We start from the raw sequence: 23,299 nt of genomic DNA on the forward strand, positions 1-23,299 counted from the left end.
AAAGAGGAGAAATATAAGCTGGTTTAAGGGTGGGGGGGGGAGGATAATGCTGGATAGAGGGCTAGTGATAGGTGGAGATAACCAAAAGATGTCATAGACAAAAGGACAAAGAGGTGTTGAAGGTGGTGATATTATCTAAGGAATGTGCTAATTAAGGGTAGAAAGCAGGACAAGCAAGGTACAGATAGCCCTAGTGGGGTTGGGGTGGGGTGAAGGAATCGAAATAGGCTAAAAGGTAGAGATAAAACAATGGATGGAAATACATTTAAAAATAATGGAAATAGGTGGGAAAAGAAAAATCTATATAAATTATTGGGAAAAAAAGGTGGGGGAATCGGAAAGAGGGTGGGGATGGAGGAGAAAGTTCATGATCTAAAATTGTTGAACTCAGTATTCAGTCCGGAAGGCTGTAAAGTGCCTAGTCGGAAGATGAGGTGCTGTTCCTCCAGTTTGCGTTGAGCTTCACAGAAGGTATTAAATTGTGTGTATGTTAATGTCTGCAGTATAATCAATACGTTAGTAATCTGCAGACACATATTGCTACCTGGGGTTATACCGTGGTTATATTAGCAGAGACATGGCTCAGAGAAGGCCAGGAATGGCTTCTTAATATTCCTGGATATCGAGTACTCAGGAACAACAGAGAAAGAAAAAGAGGAGGTGGCGTGACAACATTGATTAAATAGAATTTAAATAGAAACAATTTAGTAGATAGTTCTAGGACTGAATCTATTTGCCTTGAGTTGAGGAATAGAGGGGGTGCTGTTACATTTTTGGGAGATTTTTATCAAGCTTGAAACAGTAAGAAGGAGATTGATGACCAAAATTGTCAGAAAATTTCTACGGTGTAGAATGAAAATTGAGTAGTAATATTAGAACACTTTAATTGCCCTAATATAGAGTGGGAAAATCATACATCTAAGGAGAAACATTTTTGTTCTATGCACAGCAGACCTTTCTCAATCAATATGTCTCTGGTCCAGCAAGGAAAACAGAAGTTTTGGATTTGGTTTTGGGAAATGATTTTGGTCAAGTGGGATGTGTTACGGTCGGAAATCATCTTGTTTAGAATGGCCACAATATAATTAGGTTTAGACTAATTAAGGAAGGAGACCATAAAATATCAAAGGTCGAAATGCTCACCTGAGGAAGAGTTAATTACAACGATTTAAGAAAGGACCTATTACAGGTAGATCGGAAAAGATTAGTAAAGCAATAACAAAGCTATGGGAGACATTCAAAGAAGAGATAGTTCAGATACAAACTTGACATATTCTTTTGAAGGGAAAGGATAGAGCATCCAAAGCTAATGGGCCCTGAAATAAAAGCTAAAATAAAACAGAAAAAGGAGGCTTATGACAAGTGTCAGGAACAAGATTCAGTTAATAACCAGGAAGATTATGGAAAGCACAGGAGGAAATTAAAAAACTTATTGTGGGAAGCAGAGATTACGGAAAAGATTAGCAGGCAACACTGAGCCCTAAAACATTTTATAAAGTGTAAGCGGTTTGCTAGGGAGAAGGTTGGGCCTATTAAGGACCCAAAGGAAAATTTTCATACAGATAGAGGACATGATAAAAGTATTAAGTGAGCTCTCTGCAACTGTCTTTACAAAGGAAGTGGATGATATGAAGGTTAACAGGAGTTATAGATAAGATAATGAATAGTGAAGACACACTAAAGGGACTGATATTACTGAAAGTTGGTGAGTCATCTGGTCTGGATGGAATAAATCCTAGGCTACTGGAAAAAGCAATGGTAAGAATGAAAGGTATTGATCACAATCTTTCATTGCTCATTGGATACTGGAGTAGTGCAGGAGGACTGAAGAGTTGCTCATGTTAGGCCACTATTCAAGAAAAGTGAGAGAGATAAACCTGTAAACTACAGGCCAGTCAGCCCAACATCATGATGGATCAAGATATTGGAATCCATTATCAGGGAGAAAATAAACTTGCATTTGGAAATGCATGGTAATCAATGTCCGCAAGCATGACCCTGACCTTCCAGTTGCTTGTCATTTCAATTCACCATCTTGCTGACATGTTCCCATTTCTGTCCTCGGCCTGCTACAATGTTCGAGTGAAGCCCAAAGCAAACTGGAGAAACTGTACCTCAACTTTCGATTCTGGGTTTAACATTGAGTTCAACAACTTCAGATCATTAACTCCGTCTTCCATTTTGATTTTTTTTTACACCCCCTTTCATCACACCCCCACCCTAAGTGCCAGTCTGTATCTTGCTCTCATGGTTTGCTTTCAGAAAGCGCTGATCCTTGTTCCGCTATTAACACATTCTGTTATCTGACCTTTGTGCACTATTAACACCCGCTTTAGTCTTTAACTCTATCATTAGCAATCCCTTTGTCTTTGTTGATGACTTAGTCATTTTATCTGTTGTGACCTCCATCCTATTCCTGACCTTCTATTTTGTTCCATCTGCTTCACCTGCCCCCACCCTTGTCAACAGCATAAAAACCATCACATTTCTACCTCTCTTCAGCTCTGAAGAAGAGTCATATGGACACGAAACGTTAACTCTGTTTCTCTCTCGACAGATGCTGCCAGACCTGCTGAGTTTTTGCAGCATTTTCTGTTTTTATTCTATGTTAGAGCCAACATGTGATTTGTTAAAAGTAAATCATAATTGAATTATTTGATTTAACAGATCAAGGTAGTGCAGTATTTGTTGCACATATGGACTTTCAGAAGGCTTTCTACAAGCAGCAGAGGAGGCTTATCAGGAAGATGGAAGCCCATGGAATTAATGGGAAAATGGCAGGATGAATACAAAATTGGCTCAGTGACAGGAAGCAAAGGGTGACGATGAATGGATGTTTTTTAGACTGGGAATTGGTTCCCTGTGGTGTTCCTCAAGGATCAGTTTTGGGTCCATTATTTGCAATTTGTCTGAGCAACACAAGTGTAGGGAGCAGCATAGCAAAATTATAAAGTTTGCAGATGTTATAGAACTTAGCAAAGTAGTGAATAATGATGAGAATCGTTCTGGGCTTCAGGATGACATAGACTGGATGTTGAAATGGGAAAAAGCATGGCAGATGGAGCTCAATGCAGAGAAGTGTAAAGCGATGCACTGTAGAAAAATTCATTCAGAAAGACAGAATACTATAATGGCATGATTTTGAAAAGTGTAGATGAGTACTTGGTGTCCATATACACCAAAACTTAAAGATGGCCCAGCAAGTTGATAAGGTGGTCAAGAAGGCATATGGGTTACTTATATTTATAAATAGATGAATGGAATATAAAAACGATGAGATGATGCTAACCTTTAGAAATCCCTGATTAGGCCTATGCTGAAGTATTATGAATGATTTTGAGATTCACATTTCAGGAAAAATGGAAAGGTTTTAGAACAGGTGCAGAGGAAGTTTCCCAGGATGTTACCAGGGATGAGAGGCTTCAATTATGAGGACTGGTTGGGAAAATTAGGTCTGTTTTCCTTAGAGTAGTGGCGGTTAAGTGATGACTTAACAGAGGTCTTCAAGATGATGCAAGTAATTAGAGAAAATACACTCCCTCTGGCTAGTGGATCAGTAACTAGATGTCATGGTCTCAAACTCATTGGAAAAGATCTAAGAGGAAGAAGAAGAGAATTTTTTTTCTTTTAGTTGTCAGGAACTGGAATGTTTGACCTGAAAAGGTGATGAAGTCGATTCCATAAATAATTTTAGAAGGGAGCTGGCCAGGTACCTGAGGATTAGAATCTTACAGGGTTACGGATGTGGGACCAAACATGACTGCTCCTTCAGAGAGCTAGCACAGGTAAGATGGGCAGAATGACCTCCTGCTGTGTGCTGTAAGCTTCTATTATTCCAAGTTTTGCAATTCATATATTCATTCTGATGAAGGACCTGCAATCCTTCTGGTAAGCAAAAGATGTTTCATTCTATTTATTCTGCTTCTGTGGAGGTCCTTTCTTTTTGATCATGATGTTATGTTGACAACATATCATCTTGTGGGAAGCTGTATCTGGTTTCTGTTACATCAGTCTGTACTTGATATAGTTTCTTCCACAATGTACATCGCTCTGTGTAGAATACTTGGTATGTGCTAACAATAACGCCAAAGAAGTTTTGGGTGAGAATTCAACCCAAGTCTACTTTAGGGCTGGCAAAATGTTCTATTCCAGAAAGCCAGCTGGTGGTGGACAGAACTGGAGCCTAAACTTACGCATTTATAAGCTTTTACTCATGAAGATACCCACAACAAATATGCACCTCCAAACCCAACCACCACAGTTTCAGTTTGCTCCTATATAACTCTTTCGAGTTATCAACGGTCACAGATTGTAACTCTTTCGAGTACATTCACAGTTCTTGGTTTCCGGGAGTGGGACATGAACCCACAACCCTCTGATTCAAAGGCGAGGGTGCTATGAACGAGCCACAGCTGACACCTCTCTGCTCCTATATACAGGAGCAGAAGTGAATCCCCAATTAATGCCCACCACCTGAATACAATTACACACTGAATTGATTTACAATTAAATCAAAACTGGGAATTCTGTATTAGAAGAAGCTGCTATAAATTGGCTCCATAGAATATCTGTTATTTGGGGGATCATCACACATCGCATAATGTCACCTCGGGGGAGGCGGTGATGTGGTGGTATTGTCACTGAACTAGTAATCAAGAGACCCAGGGTAATGCTCTGGGGACCCAGGTTCGAATCCCACCATGGCAGATGGTAGAATTTGAATCCAATAAAAATCTGGAATTAAAAGTCAAACGATGACCATGAAGCCATTGTTGATTGTCATAAAAACCCATCTGGTTCACTAATGTCCTTTAGGGAAGGAAATCTGTCATCTCTACCTGGTCTGGCCTACATGTGACTCCAGACTCTCAGCAATATGGTTCACTCTTAAATGCCCTAGCAAGCCACTCAGTTGTATCAAACCACTATGAAGTCTATAAGGAATGAAACCGAACAAACCGCTCGGTATAGACTTAGGCACCGGAAATAACAGCAGCAAGCTCAGCCCTGTCGACCCTGCGAAGTCGTCCTTGTTAACATCTGGGGGCTTGTTCCAAAATTGGGAGAGCTGTCTCACAGACTAGTCAAGCAACAGCCTGACATATTCACACTCACGGAATCATACCTTACAGATAATGTAATCCCAGACACCGCCATCACCATCCCTAGGTATGTCCTACCCCACCAGCAGGACAGACCTCGCAGAGGTGCCGGCACAGTGGTATAGAGGGAGTTGCCCTGGGAGCCTTCAACATCAAATCTGGGCCCCATGAAATCTCATGGCATCAGGTCAAACATGGGCAAGGAAACCTCCTGCTGATTACCACATACTGCCCTCCCTCTGTTGATGAATCAGAGCTGCTCCATATTGAACACCATTTGGAGGAAGCATTGAGGATGGCAAGGGCGCAGAATGTACTCTGGGTGGAGGACTTCAATGTCAATCACTGAGAATGGCTCGGTAGCACCATTACTGACCGAGCTGGCCGAGTCCTAAAGGACATAGCTGCTAGACTGGGTCTGCAGCAGGTGGTGAGGGAACCAACAAGAGGGAAAAACAAATTTGACCTCATTCTCACCATTCTGCCTGTTGCAGATGCATCTGTCCAAGACAGCATCATAGGAATGACCACCGCAGAGTCCTTGTGGAGATGAAGTCCCATCTTCACATTGAAGTGATGTGTGGCACTACCATCGTGCTAAGTGGGATAGATTGCAAACCGATCTAGCGACTCAAAACTGGGCATCCATGAGGCACCGTGGGCCATCATCAGCAGCAGAATTGTACTCAACCACAATCTATAACCTCGTAGCCCAGCAAACCCCCCCATTCTACCATTACCATCAAGCCAGGGGATCAACCCTGGTTCAGTGAAGTGTGCAGGAGGGCATTCCAGTAGCAGAACCAGGCATACCTAAAAATGAGATGTCAACCTGGTGAAGCTACACCTCAGGACTACTTGCATGCCAAACAGCATAAGCGGCATGCATTAGACAGAGCTAAGCGATTCCATAAACAACTGATCCGATCTAAGCTCCGCAGTCCTGCCACAGCCAGTTGTGAATGGTGGTGGACAATTAAACAACTCACTGGAGTAGGAGGCTCCACAAATAACCCCATCCTCATGAGGGAGTCCAGCACACATCAGTGCAAAAGATAAGGCTGAAGCATTCGTAACCATATTCAACCAGAAGTGCCGAATGGATGATCCATGTCGGCCTTCTCCAGGGGTCCCCAGCAGCACAGTTGCCAGTCTTCAGCCAATTCGATTCACTCCATGTGATATCAAGAAATGGCTGAAGGCACTGGATAATGCAAAGGCTATGGGCCCTGACAATATGCCGGCAATAGAACTTGTGCTCCAGGACTTGCCACGCCCCTAGCCAAATGGTTCCAGTACAGCTCCTGGTATGTACCCAACAATGTGGAAAATTGCCCAGGTGTGTCCCGTCCACAAAAAGCAGGATAAATCCAATCCGGCCAATTACCACCCCATTAGTGTACTCTCGATCATCAGTACAGTAATGGAAGGGGTCATCAACAGTGCCATCAAGTGGCACTTGCTTAGAAATAACCTGCTCACTGACACTCAGTTTGAGTTCTGCCAGGATCAGTCAGCTCCTGACCTCATTACAGCCTTGCTTCAAACATGGACAAAAGACCTGAACTCCAGAGGCGAGGCAAGAGTGACTGCCCTTGTAGCATTTGACCAAGTGTGGCATCAAGAAGCCCTAGCAACACTGGAGTCATTGGGAATCAGGGGGAAAATTCTTGTGTGATGGAGTCATACCTAGCACAAAGGAAGATGGTCGTGGTTGTTGGAGGTGAATCATTTCAGTTCCAGGACATCACTGCAGGAGTTCTTAAAGGTAGTGTCCTTGGCCCAGCCATCTTCAGCTGCTTCATCAATGACCTTCTTTCCCTCATAAGATCAGAAGTAGGGATGTTCACTGATGATTATACAATCTTTAGCATCATTCGCAACTCCTCAGATACTGAAGCAGTCCATGTTTAAATGCAGCAGGACCTGGACAATATCCAGGTTTGGGTTGACAAGTGGCAAATAACATTCGTGCCACACAAGTGCCAGGCAATGACCATCTCCAACAAGAGAGAATCTAACCATCGCCTCTTGACATTCAATGACATTACCATCGTTGAATTCCCCACTATCAGCATCCTGAGGGTTACCATTGACCAGAAACTGAACTGGACTAGCCATATAAATAAAAATACCTGGAAAAACTCAGCAGGTCTGGCAGCATCTGCGGAGAGGAACACAGTTAACGTTTCGAGTCTGTATGACTCAACAGAGTCATGCTGAGTTTTTCCAGGTATTTTTATTTTTGTTTTGGATTTCCAGCATCCGCAGTTTTTTGCTTTTAGCCATATAAATACTCTGGCTACAAGAGTAGGTCAGAGGCTAGGAATCCTGAGGTGAGTAACTCACCTCCTGACTCCCCAAAGCCTGTCCAACATCTACAAGGCACAAATCAGGAGTGTGTGGAATACTGTCCACTTGCCTGGATGAGTGCAGCTCTAACAACACTAAAGAAGCTCAACATCATCCAGGACAAAGCAGCCCACTTGATTGGCACCCCGTCCACAAGTCATTCATTCCCTCCTCCACCGTCAAACAGTGGCAGCAGTGTCTACCATTTACAAGATGCACTGCAGGAACTCACCAAGGCTGCTTAGACAGCACCTTCCAAAACCACAGCCGCCAACATCTAAAAGGCAAGGGGCAGCAGGCAGATGGGAACACCACCACCTGAAAGTTCCCGTCCAAGCCACTCACCATTCTGACTTGGAAATATATCGCCGTTCCTTCTCTGCCACTGAGTCAAAACCCTGGAACTCCCTTCCTAACAGCACTGTGGGTGTACCTACACCACATGGACTGCAGTGGTTCAAGAAGGCAGCTCAGCATCACCTTCTCAAGGGCAATTAGGGATGGGCAATAAATGCTGGCCTAGCCAGTGACACCCGCATTCCATGAATAAATAAACAAAAAAATATTTTTTATTTCACAGCATTTCCCTGGTCATTTCTGACTGTGACAACTTTAGTGGGAGATTAGCACTCATGCACGCTGTGATTCACTGGCACAACCTGTGAGAAAACCAATGATGTTTTATACAAAATATGACTAGTTTCCTCATTATAATGGCGAGCCTATTCAATAATAATTGTGCACTTTGTGTCATGTAGTAGGACTTGAGTTGTGGACTTGTATTTTAGCGGACAGTAATGAAGTGTAGGTATATTAATTATGGAATAGAATGATAGAACAGTACAACACAGGAGGTTGTCATATGGCCCATTGTGCTTGTGCCAGTTCTTTGATAAGACAATCCAATTAATCCCATTTCCCTGCTTCCTCCCTGCCATGTAAAGTTTTCCTTTCAAGTATTTACCCAATTCTGACTTGAGTATTATTGAATCTACTCCCATTTTCCTTACAGGCAGTGCATTCCAGAGCACAGTAAGTTTCCTTCTGTTCCCTCTGGTTCTTTCGCCAATCACTTTAAATCTGTATCCTCTGGTTACTGACTCTTCTGCCTCTGTAAACAATTTCTCCTTATTTACTCTACCAAATCCATTCATGGTTTTGAAAGCCTCTATCAAATCTCCTCTTCATCCTCTCTGCTCAATGGAGAACAGCCCCAGATTCCCCAGTCTATGCACACAGTTGAAGTCATTCGTCCCTGGTATCATTCTGGTAAATTTCTTCTACACTTGACATCCTTCCTAAAGTGTGGTGCTCAGAATTGAACACAATATTCCAGCTGAGTCCTAACCAATATTTCGTAATGGTTTAGTGATAACTTCCTTGTTTTGGTACTTTATTTCTCCAATAATAAAGCCAAGGATTCCATATGCTTTTGACTGGTGTTATACAGAGTGTAGGATATTAATGTGTAATGACCAGTGTTATATGGACAGTGCAGAAAATGTAACTATGCTCATTATAGAAAAACTCAGCATTAGTGAGTGTAGAGGAAAATATTCTGTCTACAATGAACAGTTCTTCATGTTGAATTTGGCCTCAGATACAGGGTGGGGGAAAGAAGTGAAAAAAATTGTTTTATTTTTGAAAACAAAAGACTGACAAAAGAATTTGAACTGAAAGAGTTCAACAAACGAAGACATAAAAATAGAAATCCCTTTTTAGCATAAATGTTCCAAGAAACAATGAGAACAGAACATGCTTTATTCAAAAAAGAATGTGATTTAAATTGTTTACACAAATTCAAAAACAGTTTCTGATTTAGATTTTATATATATATATAAATACAGTGTGTAACAAATGGTATTCTCTTTTCTCAGTGTCTTCATTGTCATCTGCAGCAAGATATCAGAGTTCTCAAAGCAGTGTGATTCAGCCAAGGTAATTGGACATTTTAGTAGCTACTTATAATTCATTGCCTCTCCACTGTTGTCCAGCTGGGTGGGACTGCTCTCATCTGATTCCATAGACTCATAGGCGTTTACAGCATGGAAGGAGGCCATTCAGCCCATCATGTCCACACCAGCCTACAAAGATCTGACTACACTAATCCCATTTTCCAGCGCTTGGCTCATTGCCCTGGAGGATATGGCAACTCAAGTGAATATCTAAATACTTCTTAAATGTTACGAGAGTTTCTGACTCAACCACCCTTTCAGGCAGTGAGTTCCAGACTCCCACCACCCTCAGGGTGGAAAAAATATCTCCTCAACTCCCCTCTTAGCCTTTTACCTCTTACCTTAAATCTATGCCCCCTAGCTATTGACCCCATCCAATCTTTCCTCATAGCTCAGACTCTCCAGCCAAGGCAGCATCCTGGTAAATCTCCTCTGCACCCTCTCCAGTGCTATCACATCCTTCCTATAATGTGGTGACCAGAACTGCACACACTATTCCAGTTGTGCCCTAACCAGTGTTTTACACAGTTCCAGCATAACCTCCCTGCTTTTGTATTTTATGCCTCAGCTAATAAAGGCAAGTATCCCATATGCCTTTTTAACCACCCATTTACCTATCTTGCCAACTTCAGGGATATGCACACCAAGGTCCCTCTGATCTTCAGTGCGTTCCAGGGCCCTACCATTCATAGGCACCCCTTGCCTTGTCAGCCCTCCCCAAGTGCATTACCTCACACTTTTCCGGGTTGAATTCCATTTTCCACTGCTCTGCCCACCTGACCAGTCCATTGATATCCTCCTGCAGTTTACGGCTATCCTCCTCACTACCACCCTACCAATCTTCGTGTCATCTGCGAACTTCTTGATCGCACCCCTATATTTAAGTGCAAATCATTTATGTACACCACAAACAGCAAAGAACCCAGCACTGAGCCCTGTGGAACCCCACTGGAAACAGACTTCCAATCATAGAAACATCCCTCTACCATCACCCTCTGCTTCCTGCCTGTCAGCCAATTTTGGATCAAACGTGCACTTTGCCTTGGATCCCATGGGCTCTTACTTTCCTGACCAGACTGCCATGAGGAACCTTATCAAAACCCTGGCTAAAGTCCATGTAGGTGAAATCAAATGCAGTACTGTCATCAACACTCCTAGTTACCTCCTCAAAAAATTTGATCAAATTTGTCAAACACAACCTTACCTCAACAAATGCATTCTGACTATCCACGATTAATCCGTGTCTCTCCAAGTGCAGATATATCCTATCCCTCAGGATTCTTTCTGGTAACTTCCCCACCACCGAGGTTAGACTGATTGGCTTGTAATTTCCTGGTCTATCCCTCCCTTTTTTTAATAATAGGACAACGTTAGCAGTCCTCCAGCCCTCTGGCACCTCACCTGCGGCCAGAGAGGATTTGAAAATTACTGCCAGGGCCCCTGATATCTCTTGCCTTGCCTCCCTCAACAGCCTGGGATACATCTCATCTGGGCCTGTGGATTTATCCGCTTTTAAGGCCGCTAAACTCGCCAGTACCTCCTCTCTATGTTAATTTCCTCTAATATCTCACGGTCCTCCACCCTGATGTCTTTACCTGCGTCATCCTTTTCCATTGTGAAGACCGATGCAAAGCATTCATTGCAGACTGTACCTACATCTTCTGGGTCCACACACCGATTACCTCTATGGTCCCTAATTGGCCCTACTCTTTCCCTAGTTATTCTCTTGCTCTTCATATATTTAAAAAACACTTTTGCGTTTTCCTTTCCCACCAATGCTTTCTCATGCACTCTCTTAGTTTCCCTAATGTCCATTTTAAGATCCCCCCTGCACTTTTTATGCTCCTCTAGGGACTCTGCCATATTGAGCCCTCGGTATCTGCCATAAGCATCTCTTTTCTTAATCCTAACCTTTCTGCCCCTTGACATCCAGAGTTCTCTGGACTTGGTCCCTCATCTTTGTCTTTACAGGAACATATTTGCCCTGTACTCTCACTATTTCCTCCTAGGATGCCTTCCCCTGCTCTGACACAGTTTTATCTGCAAGTAGCTGATCCTAGCGCACTTGGGCCAAATCATATCTCATCTTAGTAAAATTAGCCTTTCCCCAGTTTAAAACTATTATTCCCAGTCCAATTCTCATCCATTCTTGTCTGTCTAATCACAGCCAGAGAACCACTTGCAGTGACTTCTCTTCCCGCTCTTGCACCGTTGCTTCTGGTATCCCCCAAGGATCTATCCTTGACCCACTCCTATTTCTCACCTACACGCTGCCCCATGGTGACATCATCCAAAGGCACAGTATTAGTTTTCGCACATGTGCTGATGACACCAGCACCTCACCCAACTCCTCCACTGTTGCTAAATTATTAGCTTATCCAACATCCAGTACTGGATGAGCAGAAATGCCCTCCAATTGCATATTGGGAAGACTTGAGGAAATTCAGGGCTATTCTCTTTCTGAAGTTAGGCTTCGGTCACCACTCAAAAGTCCGTTCCCTAGCTACCAACTTCAACCCTCTCCCTAGCAACAGTGCACTCCTGCTCCTAAGTCATATGTTCGAATCGATGGACTCCTTTATCAATCAAGAATCTTAAGGGTATAGGGGGTAGACAGAAAAGTGAAGTTGAGACCACAATCAGATTAGGTATGATCTTATTTTGGCAAGGGGGCCAAATAGCCTATTTCTGCTCCTAATTCATATGTTTGTAGGAGAGTAAGCCAGTCCGTTTGCAACCTTGGTGTCACATTTGATCACGAGGTGGTTCAATGTCATGCTTTGTTTTCTAATGCTCCTGTAGAGCACCTTGGCACATTTCATTACATTAAAGGCACTATAAGTTGATGTAGTCATAGACAATCATACAGTGCACAGCAGAAGGAGAAGCTCTTTCCACAACTAGGTGAGTTGCTAACTAAACACATATTTAAAATAATTGGCAAAAGAAGCAGAGGGGAATTAGAATTTTTTTTTTACACAGCAAGTTATGGCCAGGAATGCACTATCTAAAAGGGTGGTGGAAGAAGATTCAATTGTAACTTTCAAGAGGGAATTGGACAAATAATTGAAGGAGAAAATTTTGCAGGGCTTTGGGGAAAGAGCAGGGGAATAGGACAAATTAGGTAGCTCTTTCAAAGCTAAGGCATGATGATCCAAATGATACCTTTCTGTGCCTTATGATGCTGTGATATCTCAACAGCAATGATGGGCTAATTTAATGTTCAGTGTTTCTAAAATATTTAAATGAGACACATTCCCGTAACTCTTGAACATCTCTTGTTCCATTTGCTACTTGAGCTATACAAAACTGCAAGAAGGGTGTAATCATATTGTTCAAGTAAATTCCTTTTCCCCAAGATGACAGTTACTAATTGCTGCACAGTACAGACTGATTGGCAGTTGAAATCTCTCTGGTTACCCTTGCATTTAGGTCAACAGCTTTCAAACTTTCCTGTGTGGGCCCCATTGCAAATATTGACATGATTCTGGATGCATCTAGACCTAACTTCGAAAGAGAATAGCCCTGAATTTCCTCAAAAGTATCTCCATTGAAAGACATTTTTCCAGTGCAAAAGTCCGAGGAAGATGTAACATGAGTTTCGCTGATTTTCACAATACTCTGTAATTTCCTGTGGCCCTTGAACTGCTTCACCAAGACCCTTTCTAAAGCACCATTTAGCATAGATCTTCACACTGTCAAATCAGCTGTGAGTGCAAATTTCTTGGATTTTCGTTCCATGTTCAATTACAGCAAGAAATCATGGCACAAGTGTGTGAGAGGTCACCTACTAGCAATGTTATTTATGGTTCTCATTCATTTCTCTGCCTGAGAGGACCATTCAAGCATTGCAGCTTCATTTCTGTGGTTTGGTATTGATTTTTCACTTTTTTTGCATACTCTGAGACTTCAAACATTACTTCCATGTGAACCCTAACAGATGTGGTCACGGACAAAATGGCCACCATCAGTGAATCAGTGCAGAGGTAATTAAGCATCAAACATTAAGTTGGCAGCAGTGGATTCTTTGGTCACTCTGTTGGAAGGTGCTGCAAATCACCATGGACCATGAAGATCGCGAGTATTTGCCATTCTCTTGGAGCCTTCTTCTTGTCAAGCATTCAGTCATGCCAGTAATTAGGTCACATATCGGGACAACTGGCGCACAAACCAGCAAGAGTTATGGCATAACTTGTCGCTTACAGCATTCCAAAAATTTCCCAGCCAATGCACAACACATTTTTCCATTAGTGTCTGGTAAAACAAAAGACAACTAGTAAATGAACAAATGAAAAGAAAAGTCCCATTGGAAAAGAATTGTTCCTGAGGTCAGGTAGATCTCGCTGATATTCATCCAGTTTGAAAACCATTTATGGTATATGCTCGTGTAAAAGTTGAATATTTGAGACCAATTATTTAGGCCAAAAGTCATGGGGTCAACTGTTACATGGATAATGTTTTTGAGAGACTGTTATGCTTGCTTTATTTGGATCCAAAAAAAAACCAATCATAATGGAGTAAGAATTCATATAAATTATCCAACATTTATTTATTTGATAACATTACAAACCACAGTAAAATATCTGTTATCCAGCACTTCAACCAGAATTCTCTATTGACCAGAATTCTGGGGTTGGGTCTGTTTTTTGAATGGAGATGTCAAACTCACCAGTAATAGTTTTCGGCATCTTGTCCTCATTATGTAGCACCATCTCCCCTCAGCACTGCTCACTTGATTCACATGCTCCCATACCTCTCATGAGACCTCAATACTCGTGTGATCATCCTGGAGCTTTCTGACTGGATGAAAACACAGAATTCACCTTACATCTCAGTTAACCAGCACCTCGCATTCCCGGAGCTTTTTCCTGTATATACATTTCATTCAACACAATATAAATATATACCATAATGAAATAACTTCAGCACTTCACATTGAAATCCTTTGAAATCATTCTGAGCACCACCTGAATCACCAAACAATTCATTCCAATAGCCTGGTTGTATAACATCATCATATGGATCTTCCTTGTCTTCTTCATCACCATCATCGTTGACAATACCGATAACTTTGGCATCATCGTTCCACAAGTAATTGTACTTGTTACTGACAAGTGCATTTAATATTCCACATTTTAGAAATGATTTTTGACAATTTTGGGATCAAGCTCATTTCACACATCTACTTCCCAATGACAGAATGTTGCTGGTGAGGGTGCTTGCATATTTCAGCCTTCCAACGTCCCATTGTTCCACATCTTTTGGATATTGTCCTTGAGATGTTTATTAATCAACACATCCAAGGGCTGAACAATGCTCGTAAGACCACCGAGAACAACTGTTGCGTCGGTTGATCTCACATCACGGACTACATCATCAACGAGGTGGGATTTGAACATGTCCCAGATGAGTAAACCTTTTTCTTTCCATAGTCCTCCTGGTCTCAAATTCCACATTTCTTTGATCCATTTCTTGCAACTGCCTTCATCCATCCAGCCTTTCTCATGAAAATGGATGACAACCCCTTTCTGAAATTTCTATTTGGGGAGAGCTTTGCATTGAATAACACCTTTGGCTTTAATTCTGTGCCATCAGCCATACAAGGTGGAACCTCTGTGAACCATGTCTTCTTGTGGCCAAGACACAAGGACAGTTTTTTCAACAATTTTGGTAGCAATCTTGTTTTCTGGCATGTCGCAGTTAATCATTATTTCATCCATATTTCCAGTGCAGCCCGATCAATATGCATTCTTCTCGCTGACAAAACGGTGGGATGTAATGATTTTGTCATCGAGTTCAAGTGGCAGATGCTGTGAAATTTTTGTTTTCTGACTGATTACTAAACCATGCTTTCTCATGAATCTTGTGCGGCACCTGGCACTGACCTTGATTTCTAGAATGCCATATGACTTTGCTTCTCTGAAGACGTTGAGCTGGGTGACTGTGGATGATAATATGACCATCTTGCCGATGGTCACTAACCCATTCTGCCATTTTTTTTCTCCGGGTGAGTCCACTTGCTCGGTCTTCCTCTGCCGTCACGTTTATCTTTTGGCATCTTTTCTGGTTTATTGGCTATCTTTCTCCAGCCTCTAATTATTTTCTGTGAAACATTAAACTCTTGCTGCTGCATACTTGATATTCTTTCTCAAAGGCATTGTGATAGACCATGTGGTACTGGTCAGTTGGCTGGGAGATTGCTGCTAGGATCAGCAGAGGCAAAACCTAAAGGTTCCCTTGTGTAACTTTAAATTAATGAACCGTAATTATTACCGCTAAGTAATTAATAATCACAATATGATTTGATTCCTGAAAAACTAGGGTCAACTTATACACAAAATTGACTTTTACATAACTAAATATGGTATAAGTCATTTGTTGGTTGTAACAATCTTTTTTAAGCATACAATGTAGCAATGTATCAGTGCCTGTAATGACTTCAAATTATTGAGACAACAGGGTTTATCCAGTTATGTTCACAGATTATACATATAGCATTTACCATATTACCAAAAATAAAGCCTGTCATTTTTTCATTGCAAGATCAATTTGTACCCCATCACAATGGCTTTGAATGCCATTGGTCTTAATAACTGAAAAACCATTTTGAAAGCTTCAATGCAGTACTTCAATACATGGATTTCATAAATTTAGTGTTTATAACAAAGAATGTGTTAATTAAATTTACTAGTGATTTAATGCTTTTTGTCATTTGAAATTAAATCCAACAGAAATGAAGCAATAACGTCACTGTCAAAACCACCATGGTCTGAGGTCAAATTGCCGGATCCTGCAGAAGAGGCAAAACATCACATTGGTAAAATTTGAAATTACACACTTTGGAATTATCTGACAGACGCTGCCATTAAGATATAATCTGAAAGACTTTCCTCGTACAACATTTCTGGGGTATAATCTGATAGACATTCCCATAAAGCACTTGAGGCACAATCTCATATTAACAATCCCTGCCAAAGCAGCACTGGATATAATTTGATATTCATTCCTAACGAAGAATTGCAAAAGGTAGCATTAGATTTGGCCAAATAAGCTACCATGGAGCTGATTTGACAGATGTTGAGAAGGTTTCTGAAAGTCATAATTGCAATCTATGGTGTCAAAAGGTTAGTTTGATCAGTCATCTGGGTTTTGTTTGCAGAGGTTGTACAGAACGTAATGACTCTGATCTCCACGGGAGCATATGGCAGACTGTTTGCAGTCATCCACTTTGCTAGTCGGCAATGGAAAGTAACCAATGAAGACTTGATCTTGATAGAAAATCATATTGAAGCAGACTGTGGAGACAGGATCAGGTTAGAGAAGGTAAGGGAATCAGAGTGACCTTATGAAAGTGTGTATAGTCCATCTAATCAAATAAAAAGTATCTTCAGCTTTACTAGGGAGCTCTGATCATAATCTAGTCACCACCTTGTGAAGAACAAATTAATTATGAGAAATGTTGACAGTGTCCTTGAGATGATTTGAAAAAAATGCACGCTGCTTGTATTTTTTATAGGTTCTGTTAGTTGGTGGAGATGACTTCACGCTAATTGGGCGGCCACTTCTCGGGTAAGATTTAGTTTATGCAAATCAACGAGATTCACTAATGCACTGAATTAATCTTATTTAAATTATCTACAGATAACAGGCAGAAAGCACCTTTGACTTTTGAAGTGTGAACAGCAAGTGCTAAATAATGAAATTAATTTGTTATGTTGAAATTGTTCTAAAGTATCGTTTTATTCCACATTGTAGTTACTTTCCTCTCTGATTCCCCAAGCGGCAAGTACTGTTCTGCATATGGGAGAACGGGTCAAAGATCTGCTCACAGCTCTTTACTCATGCTGATGCGCTTGTTGGCTTATTTGGGAGATGTAATTTGCAGCTCATCTTAACTTTGCAGTGGAGATCTGTTTTTATGATAAGTGATTACCTTTCATTACAAAAGCCGACTAGAGAACAAACAGACCCGGTGGACAGAGTCTTCATACTATGAGCATGAGTTGAACCAATTCTGAGTCCCAACCCCACTCAGACTGTTAGGGTGCCCACCTGTGAGATCTTCCCAGGGCAGCCTCCTGGTCCACTGTCCAATTAAGGATGGTGGGCAGGTCTCTGAAGCTGCAGGCCCACCACCAGAGGTGGGTACTGCCATTGAGGAAGAATATTAGGGCACCTCCATCTTGAGGCGCCCTCTGAAGAGGTATTAAAATCAATTAAATAACAGTGGCTGCAGCTGCAGGCCACCCATGTGGAGGGGAAACACTCCCAAAAGATGGCCAGCAGCAGGAACTGTGGCCCGCTGGTGACTGTTGCTCTGGTGGGGAAGGGAGCTGATAAAACAGAGGACCTTGTAGGTGCCCCAAACCAGCCTCCAGGCACTTTCCAGGCTTGACCCTCAGTAGGGTGGCCGAAAAATTCTGTCAGCATACCCAATCAGTCTGGACATGGGTACTAAACTATACAAATTGGCTAGCTGCTGCTGCCAGGCGGGTAACTTCTGCAGGTGATGACTGCTTCTGGCAAGTTTGCCTAGAGGCGGGAACGTGTCAGGTCAGTGGCCCGACAGGTGGTTCTCATAATCCCTCCCAGCCCCTCCTTGAAACCCAGGAAGATTCCATCTACTAAGAGCCAACAGTTTGCATTTAACCGTTGCTTTAGTAGTAGAGAAGTATTTTTAGTTTGTAACAATATCCAAAAGAGATTTTGATTCACCTTCAGGCTTAGGCATTGGACATACATTTGTGGCCATTAAAAGCAATTAGCTATGCCTATTAAACATCTACAATAACCAAACTCGAAGGTGACTTTTGGCCGTCAAGTATGACTGATTGAGACTTTTTTTATGATTGGTTACTCCCTAATTTAAAATCTGTCAACGCTAAGCAAAGTTTTCTCTGGCTCAAAATGCCTAGTGCTGCTGGTTAGAATGCATGTGCCTTTTAAGGGATTAGTTTGGTCTGATCACTATAATATGTTGTGATTTTGAGAGTCGCGGTGAGGCTCCAGAATTGGTGCATTTCACTTCTTGTGAAGAGCCTGGGGGCGTATTGCTATATTAAAAGTGCTATATAAATCCAAATTGCTGTTCTTAGGCGAGACCTTGTACGAGTGGAGGCAACAGTCATTGAGAAGACAGAATCTTGGCCTAAAATACATTTCAGATTCAAACGGAGAAAGCGTTACCGAAGAACAAGGAGTAAGTAAAGATCCACAGTGAATGATAATGTGAACAATACTTTTGGTTTTAATATATTGTAATAAAAATTAGTTATTCATCTGTGGTATTCAGAAGATACTTCTGCAAAAGGCAGTGTAGAGTTCAGTTTTGCTGCTTATATCACTTCCTCGGTGTACAATAATGTAAAATCCCTCTGGTACCTACAGATGAGCATTTATACAGCATATTTCTGTCACTTCTTTTCTTCATGTGACAGTATATACAAATACATGCACGTTGAAGCAGCAACAATGATTGATTAAAAATTATTCTTATAAACCTTAATGCTAGTTGCATTCTATTTATTGCCAAAAGAACTTTTTTCCCCTTTACCTGCCATCCCTAACTTTGTTTATAATAATCTAATGCACTTTTGTTTTGAATCTATATATCCTCCTTCATGGATTCCCTTGTTTGAAACATTTTTCTTTCTTTACCGTTCTTGCTTTCTCTTTGCTCTATGGTCCTAACAGCATTGTCCTAATTCTTGATGCTGGGTTTTTAATTCATACATATATATATATATATATATATATATATATACACATGTATATATATTATATATCTTTCTAGATCTATTTTTAATCCCTTAAAAAATTTTCAACTGTTATGATCGGACTTCATTTAAATGGAATTATCGCACTTTTTCTCTTCTTTCACAGTAAATGTGCAACCACAGACCGTTCTAAGGATCAACACAATTGAAATTGCTCCAGCTCTGGCTTGACAGTAAAGACAATCTCATACCATCCAAATGGTCTTGGTCAAATCGTGAGATTAAAGTGAAAGGGCACATTCGGTAAACCCAGTGATCAAGGCACAGGGACTGTATTCCATGGACTCTCAATCATGTGGTATTATCTAACTTTGAGTTTGTTTCAAAGTGTGACTGTTGGTTCTTGAAGGTTTTCTATAAGATTTGTGTTCTAGATCATTTATATCTAATGTCAAAAGGATATACTGCATGTGAAAATAAATCTTTTTATAAAAACAATTCCAGATGTCCTTTTAAACATTGTTGGTTAGCTGACCTATCATTGACGGAAGAGAGACTCACTTGTCCACCCACAGCACTAGAGTAAGGATGGGGGCAGCAGTGCACCTGTTGATAAATCTGCAAACCTGTATAGGAGCATGGATTGCAGAAGTGTGTTTATGTCCCATTTCATTGGAGTTCATGGGTCTTTGTGGGGCTGTATAGTATCAAGAACCGTGATACTGAATGCCAGAAAGCTATTTAAATAGGTGAAGCCTCTCTGTGCATACTCATTCCAGCAGGAGTCACTGGATTGTGATCATGATCTGGAAATCTCCATAATTCTTCCTCTCAAGCCCCCAAGCATTTTTAATAGGGTGCTTACTGCAGGTAGAGAAAAATATTAATAGTTCTGTTAAAAACTGATAAGCCAACATTTTCATGGGGAAAAAAACATACTGGTAAAACCAATGAAAAATCCAGTATTCCAATAATAAAGGAAGTTGACTTGTTCAGTCACTGTAAAGTCATGAGCCTGTTGATTAGTTACTTCATGTTTTAGTTATTTATATCCTAGTACTGATTTGTGTGTCTAATTGTGTGATACATGTGTATGCACTATAAATGTAAACATTAAAGGGATAAAGGAGACTGTGGGGAGAAGGGAGTCATTAACATACTGTGGAACAAAACAGAAAAAGTTAAATTCTCACCTACCATTGAGAGTCTCAATGGTGTATTGGTCTCTGTACAGTCATGGTTTCAAGGAGTAAAGCAGCAGTTTCAAGACAAAAATATTTTCATTAATGCCCTTTATTATTTTTCTACAGTTTTAAAATAACTATTTTAATACAATTGACCCCTCCTAGACAAGTTGAAGAAGAATAAACAAGAATCCATGAAATACATCTTCAATACTGCTCAATCTAGCATGTTACTATGTTAAAATAAAAGAACTTGGAATTATTTGGACCTTGTCACATCAGGATGCAGATTGCAAGATCCAAACAGCAAATGAAATTAATATGAACCATTTAATCAATATTTGGCAATGATGATTCAGGAAGAAATGTTAGGAAATGATTGAGATGCAGAGAGCTTCCTGCTCCTCTTCATATTGTGTTGTGGGATCTTTGACGTCCATGAGAACAGGCCAAAACTACTTCAGGTTGATTCAGAATTTTATAATACAACAACCCCTCTTTCCTGCACTGAAAAGCCAGCCTAGATTAGGTGCTCCAGTGCTGGCTTGGTGCCTGAACTCACAACCTTCTAACTCATTCGATAATGCCAGAAAAGAATGCAGAAAGTCATCAAAACATTTAAAAATTGAAAAGTCAAAGGATGGTTCTAACAGAAGGGCAGTGTATTGATATAGGCATGGTACAACCTGTATCAAAAAATTATAAAAGCTTCCTAATAATAAAAAAAATCAAAATGTTTTCCCACGTTATACACTTGTGCCTAAATATCCTAGTCCCCACACTTCAAAAAAAGAGTTTACCGGTTGTACAGTGCTTTGGGAGGTCTCCAAGATGCGATAAGGTGCAATATGAATGCAAGTTCTTTCTTACAAAGACCAACACTAGCACACAAACACAACTAAAAACCAAAGCATCTGAAATTGTACAAGATGAGTGTTTATCAACTAATATATGTTTGCGTAAGTAGAGACTTTAACCAACATAATGACAGTTTATACCTGTTAAAGCACAATGACATGTTTCAAGTTTGAGGAGGAAAGATATTTTAGGCATCGCTTTCTGACAACTACTAGATGGCACATGTAAAACATTAAAATACTGGAAACACTCAGTCAGACAGGATTTGCATAGTGAGAGAAACAATGTTAACATTTCAGAGTTAACTTCCAATGAAACGTATTAAAGCCAAAACATTGGGCCTGAACTTCCTCAGTGGCAATTAGCGTCCGATTGCCACCCTACTCCCAGTTTCTTACCCAAAACCTGTCTCGCCCGACTCAGGCTGGGCGAGATCCAAGCAGTGCTGCATGTTCCTGGGGCCCAGTGTTGAGTGCAGCTCCATCGAAGGTAAGGACACCACACCCTCTTTTTTAACGGCACTAGCTGCCATAAAGCAGGTAAATGACGTTTAAAGGTCCTCGACAAGCCAGGGAGAAGGTAAGTGGATAGAATTTTGTGGGGGGAGGGGTGCGGGGGAAGATTGGGGGGGAGATCAGGCCTTGGGGGATGGGGGGTGTTCGGGTCAGGGGATGGGGGGGGTTCGGGTCCGGCCTTGGGGGGAGAAGGGGGTGAGTTAGGCCTGGCGTTGAGGGGGATGGGGGGAAGAGTCCCCTGGGGGTGGAGGATATCGGGCCTTAGCAGGGTTGGGGGGACTGGTTGGGGCGGTGGGGGTCCGGCCTTGTTTTGGACCTCGGGCGTGGGGAGGCAGGGTTCAGGCCTCAGGGAGAGGCTTGGGGTGGGGAGAGGGGCTGGTAGGTGAGCCCTCGAGTAGATGTTAAGGCTGGGTCAGGTCTGGCCTCGGGGTTGTGTCAGGCCTGGCCGGGGAGGGGGAGGAGGGTTGGGGAGAAAAAGCCCCCTTGGGGGTGGCGAGGGGAATCCCTTGGGTTGGGGAGTTCCTGTCGGGGGCTGTGGACCCTTGGAGCTGGGGGTAGGTCCGTGGAGGAGTCGGGGGAAGACTCCTGAGAGTCAGGGTGAGTCACATGGGAGGCTGGGGAGACCCCTGGTGGTGTGGAGGAGGGGGGGGGGGGGAGCGCAGTGTGGTCTGTGCAACAATTACCCAGAAGTTAGAAGAGGTTTTAATTCTTCTAATAGTTAGTCGGTAACTATTGTTGTAACCCTGTCAGAACCATCCAAAGTTTGCAATTTAAATCATATTTTCGGATGGTTCCCAGTGCAATTGCTGTGCAAACCTTACCCGGAACCTTCGAATGGGATTCCGTAGCACATCTTTGGGGTACCCGCCAATACAACCTCCTGGAGCTCGGAAGCTTTGCCCCATTCCCTTTTTCTCTCTCTACAGAGGCTGCCTAACCTGAGTTTCCACATTTTCTGGTTTTGTTTAAAGTTTCCAGCATCCGCAGTATTTTGGTCATTGTACATGGTGAAGCATTTTATTTTCTGTAGAGTTGCTGGATCAACAGCTAATTGTTCATCATACCTAAATGATTGTAGCATGTTTGCATCAAGGTAAAATACATAGGCTTTCATGTGTGGCATCGCAGCACACAATAATGCAGGTCTATCAATTAATAGGTAACCAACAAACAATAATGGACAACTATTTATAAAAATAACAATATTCAGTCTGATGGAATAAAATATTTTTAAAATGCAGCCGTGCTTTAAACCGGGTTGCTTTTACTCTGAAATGTCATTTGTTCACAAGTTTAATTGGACTCTTTATTCTGTTATGTTATTGTGAGATATCTTAAGGAAATGTAAGAGGTTTTTAAAAAAGATATATTAATCTGCTACTCAAACTGTTCAAGTTCATTTTTATCCCCTATTTAAATTATCTTTGGCACAGCATATTAAATAAATAATTTTAAAAAGGCCTAAGTACAAACCTTGTCTATAAATTCAATTTCAACAATGTTAAAACAGACTCCCTGTTACATGGGTAAAGTACTTAACAAGTAAAGTTGGAGGCACACATAGCAGTTTGCTGTAAAACTACATTTGTGCATTTTTCTGGAGTCTCCAAAGGTTTC

The 23,299-nt window shown here is 41.5% G+C and overlaps 1 protein-coding gene across 2 annotated transcripts in view; it reads left to right on the top strand.

The window, feature by feature from the left end:
- mrpl21 (mitochondrial ribosomal protein L21) overlaps positions 1 to 23,299 on the top strand; it is a 34,579-nt gene that overhangs the window by 5,505 nt on the left and 5,775 nt on the right. The window contains exons 2-7 of one of the 2 annotated variants that reach the window (XM_078548931.1): positions 9,332 to 9,392; positions 16,141 to 16,226; positions 16,569 to 16,732; positions 16,926 to 16,978; positions 18,505 to 18,608; positions 19,292 to 19,358. In XM_078548931.1, the coding sequence (XP_078405057.1) occupies positions 9,332 to 9,392; positions 16,141 to 16,226; positions 16,569 to 16,732; positions 16,926 to 16,978; positions 18,505 to 18,608; positions 19,292 to 19,356 (533 nt within the window). In that variant the 3' untranslated portion in view covers positions 19,357 to 19,358. Of the gene's footprint in view, positions 1 to 9,331; positions 9,393 to 16,140; positions 16,227 to 16,568; positions 16,733 to 16,925; positions 16,979 to 18,504; positions 18,609 to 19,291; positions 19,624 to 23,299 lie in introns of those variants that run through there. The other variant, XM_078548930.1, reaches the window with a different exon arrangement.

This window comes from Cetorhinus maximus, chromosome 9 (genome assembly GCF_964194155.1).
Source record: "Cetorhinus maximus chromosome 9, sCetMax3.hap1.1, whole genome shotgun sequence".
Classification (NCBI taxonomy): Eukaryota; Metazoa; Chordata; class Chondrichthyes; order Lamniformes; family Cetorhinidae; genus Cetorhinus; species Cetorhinus maximus.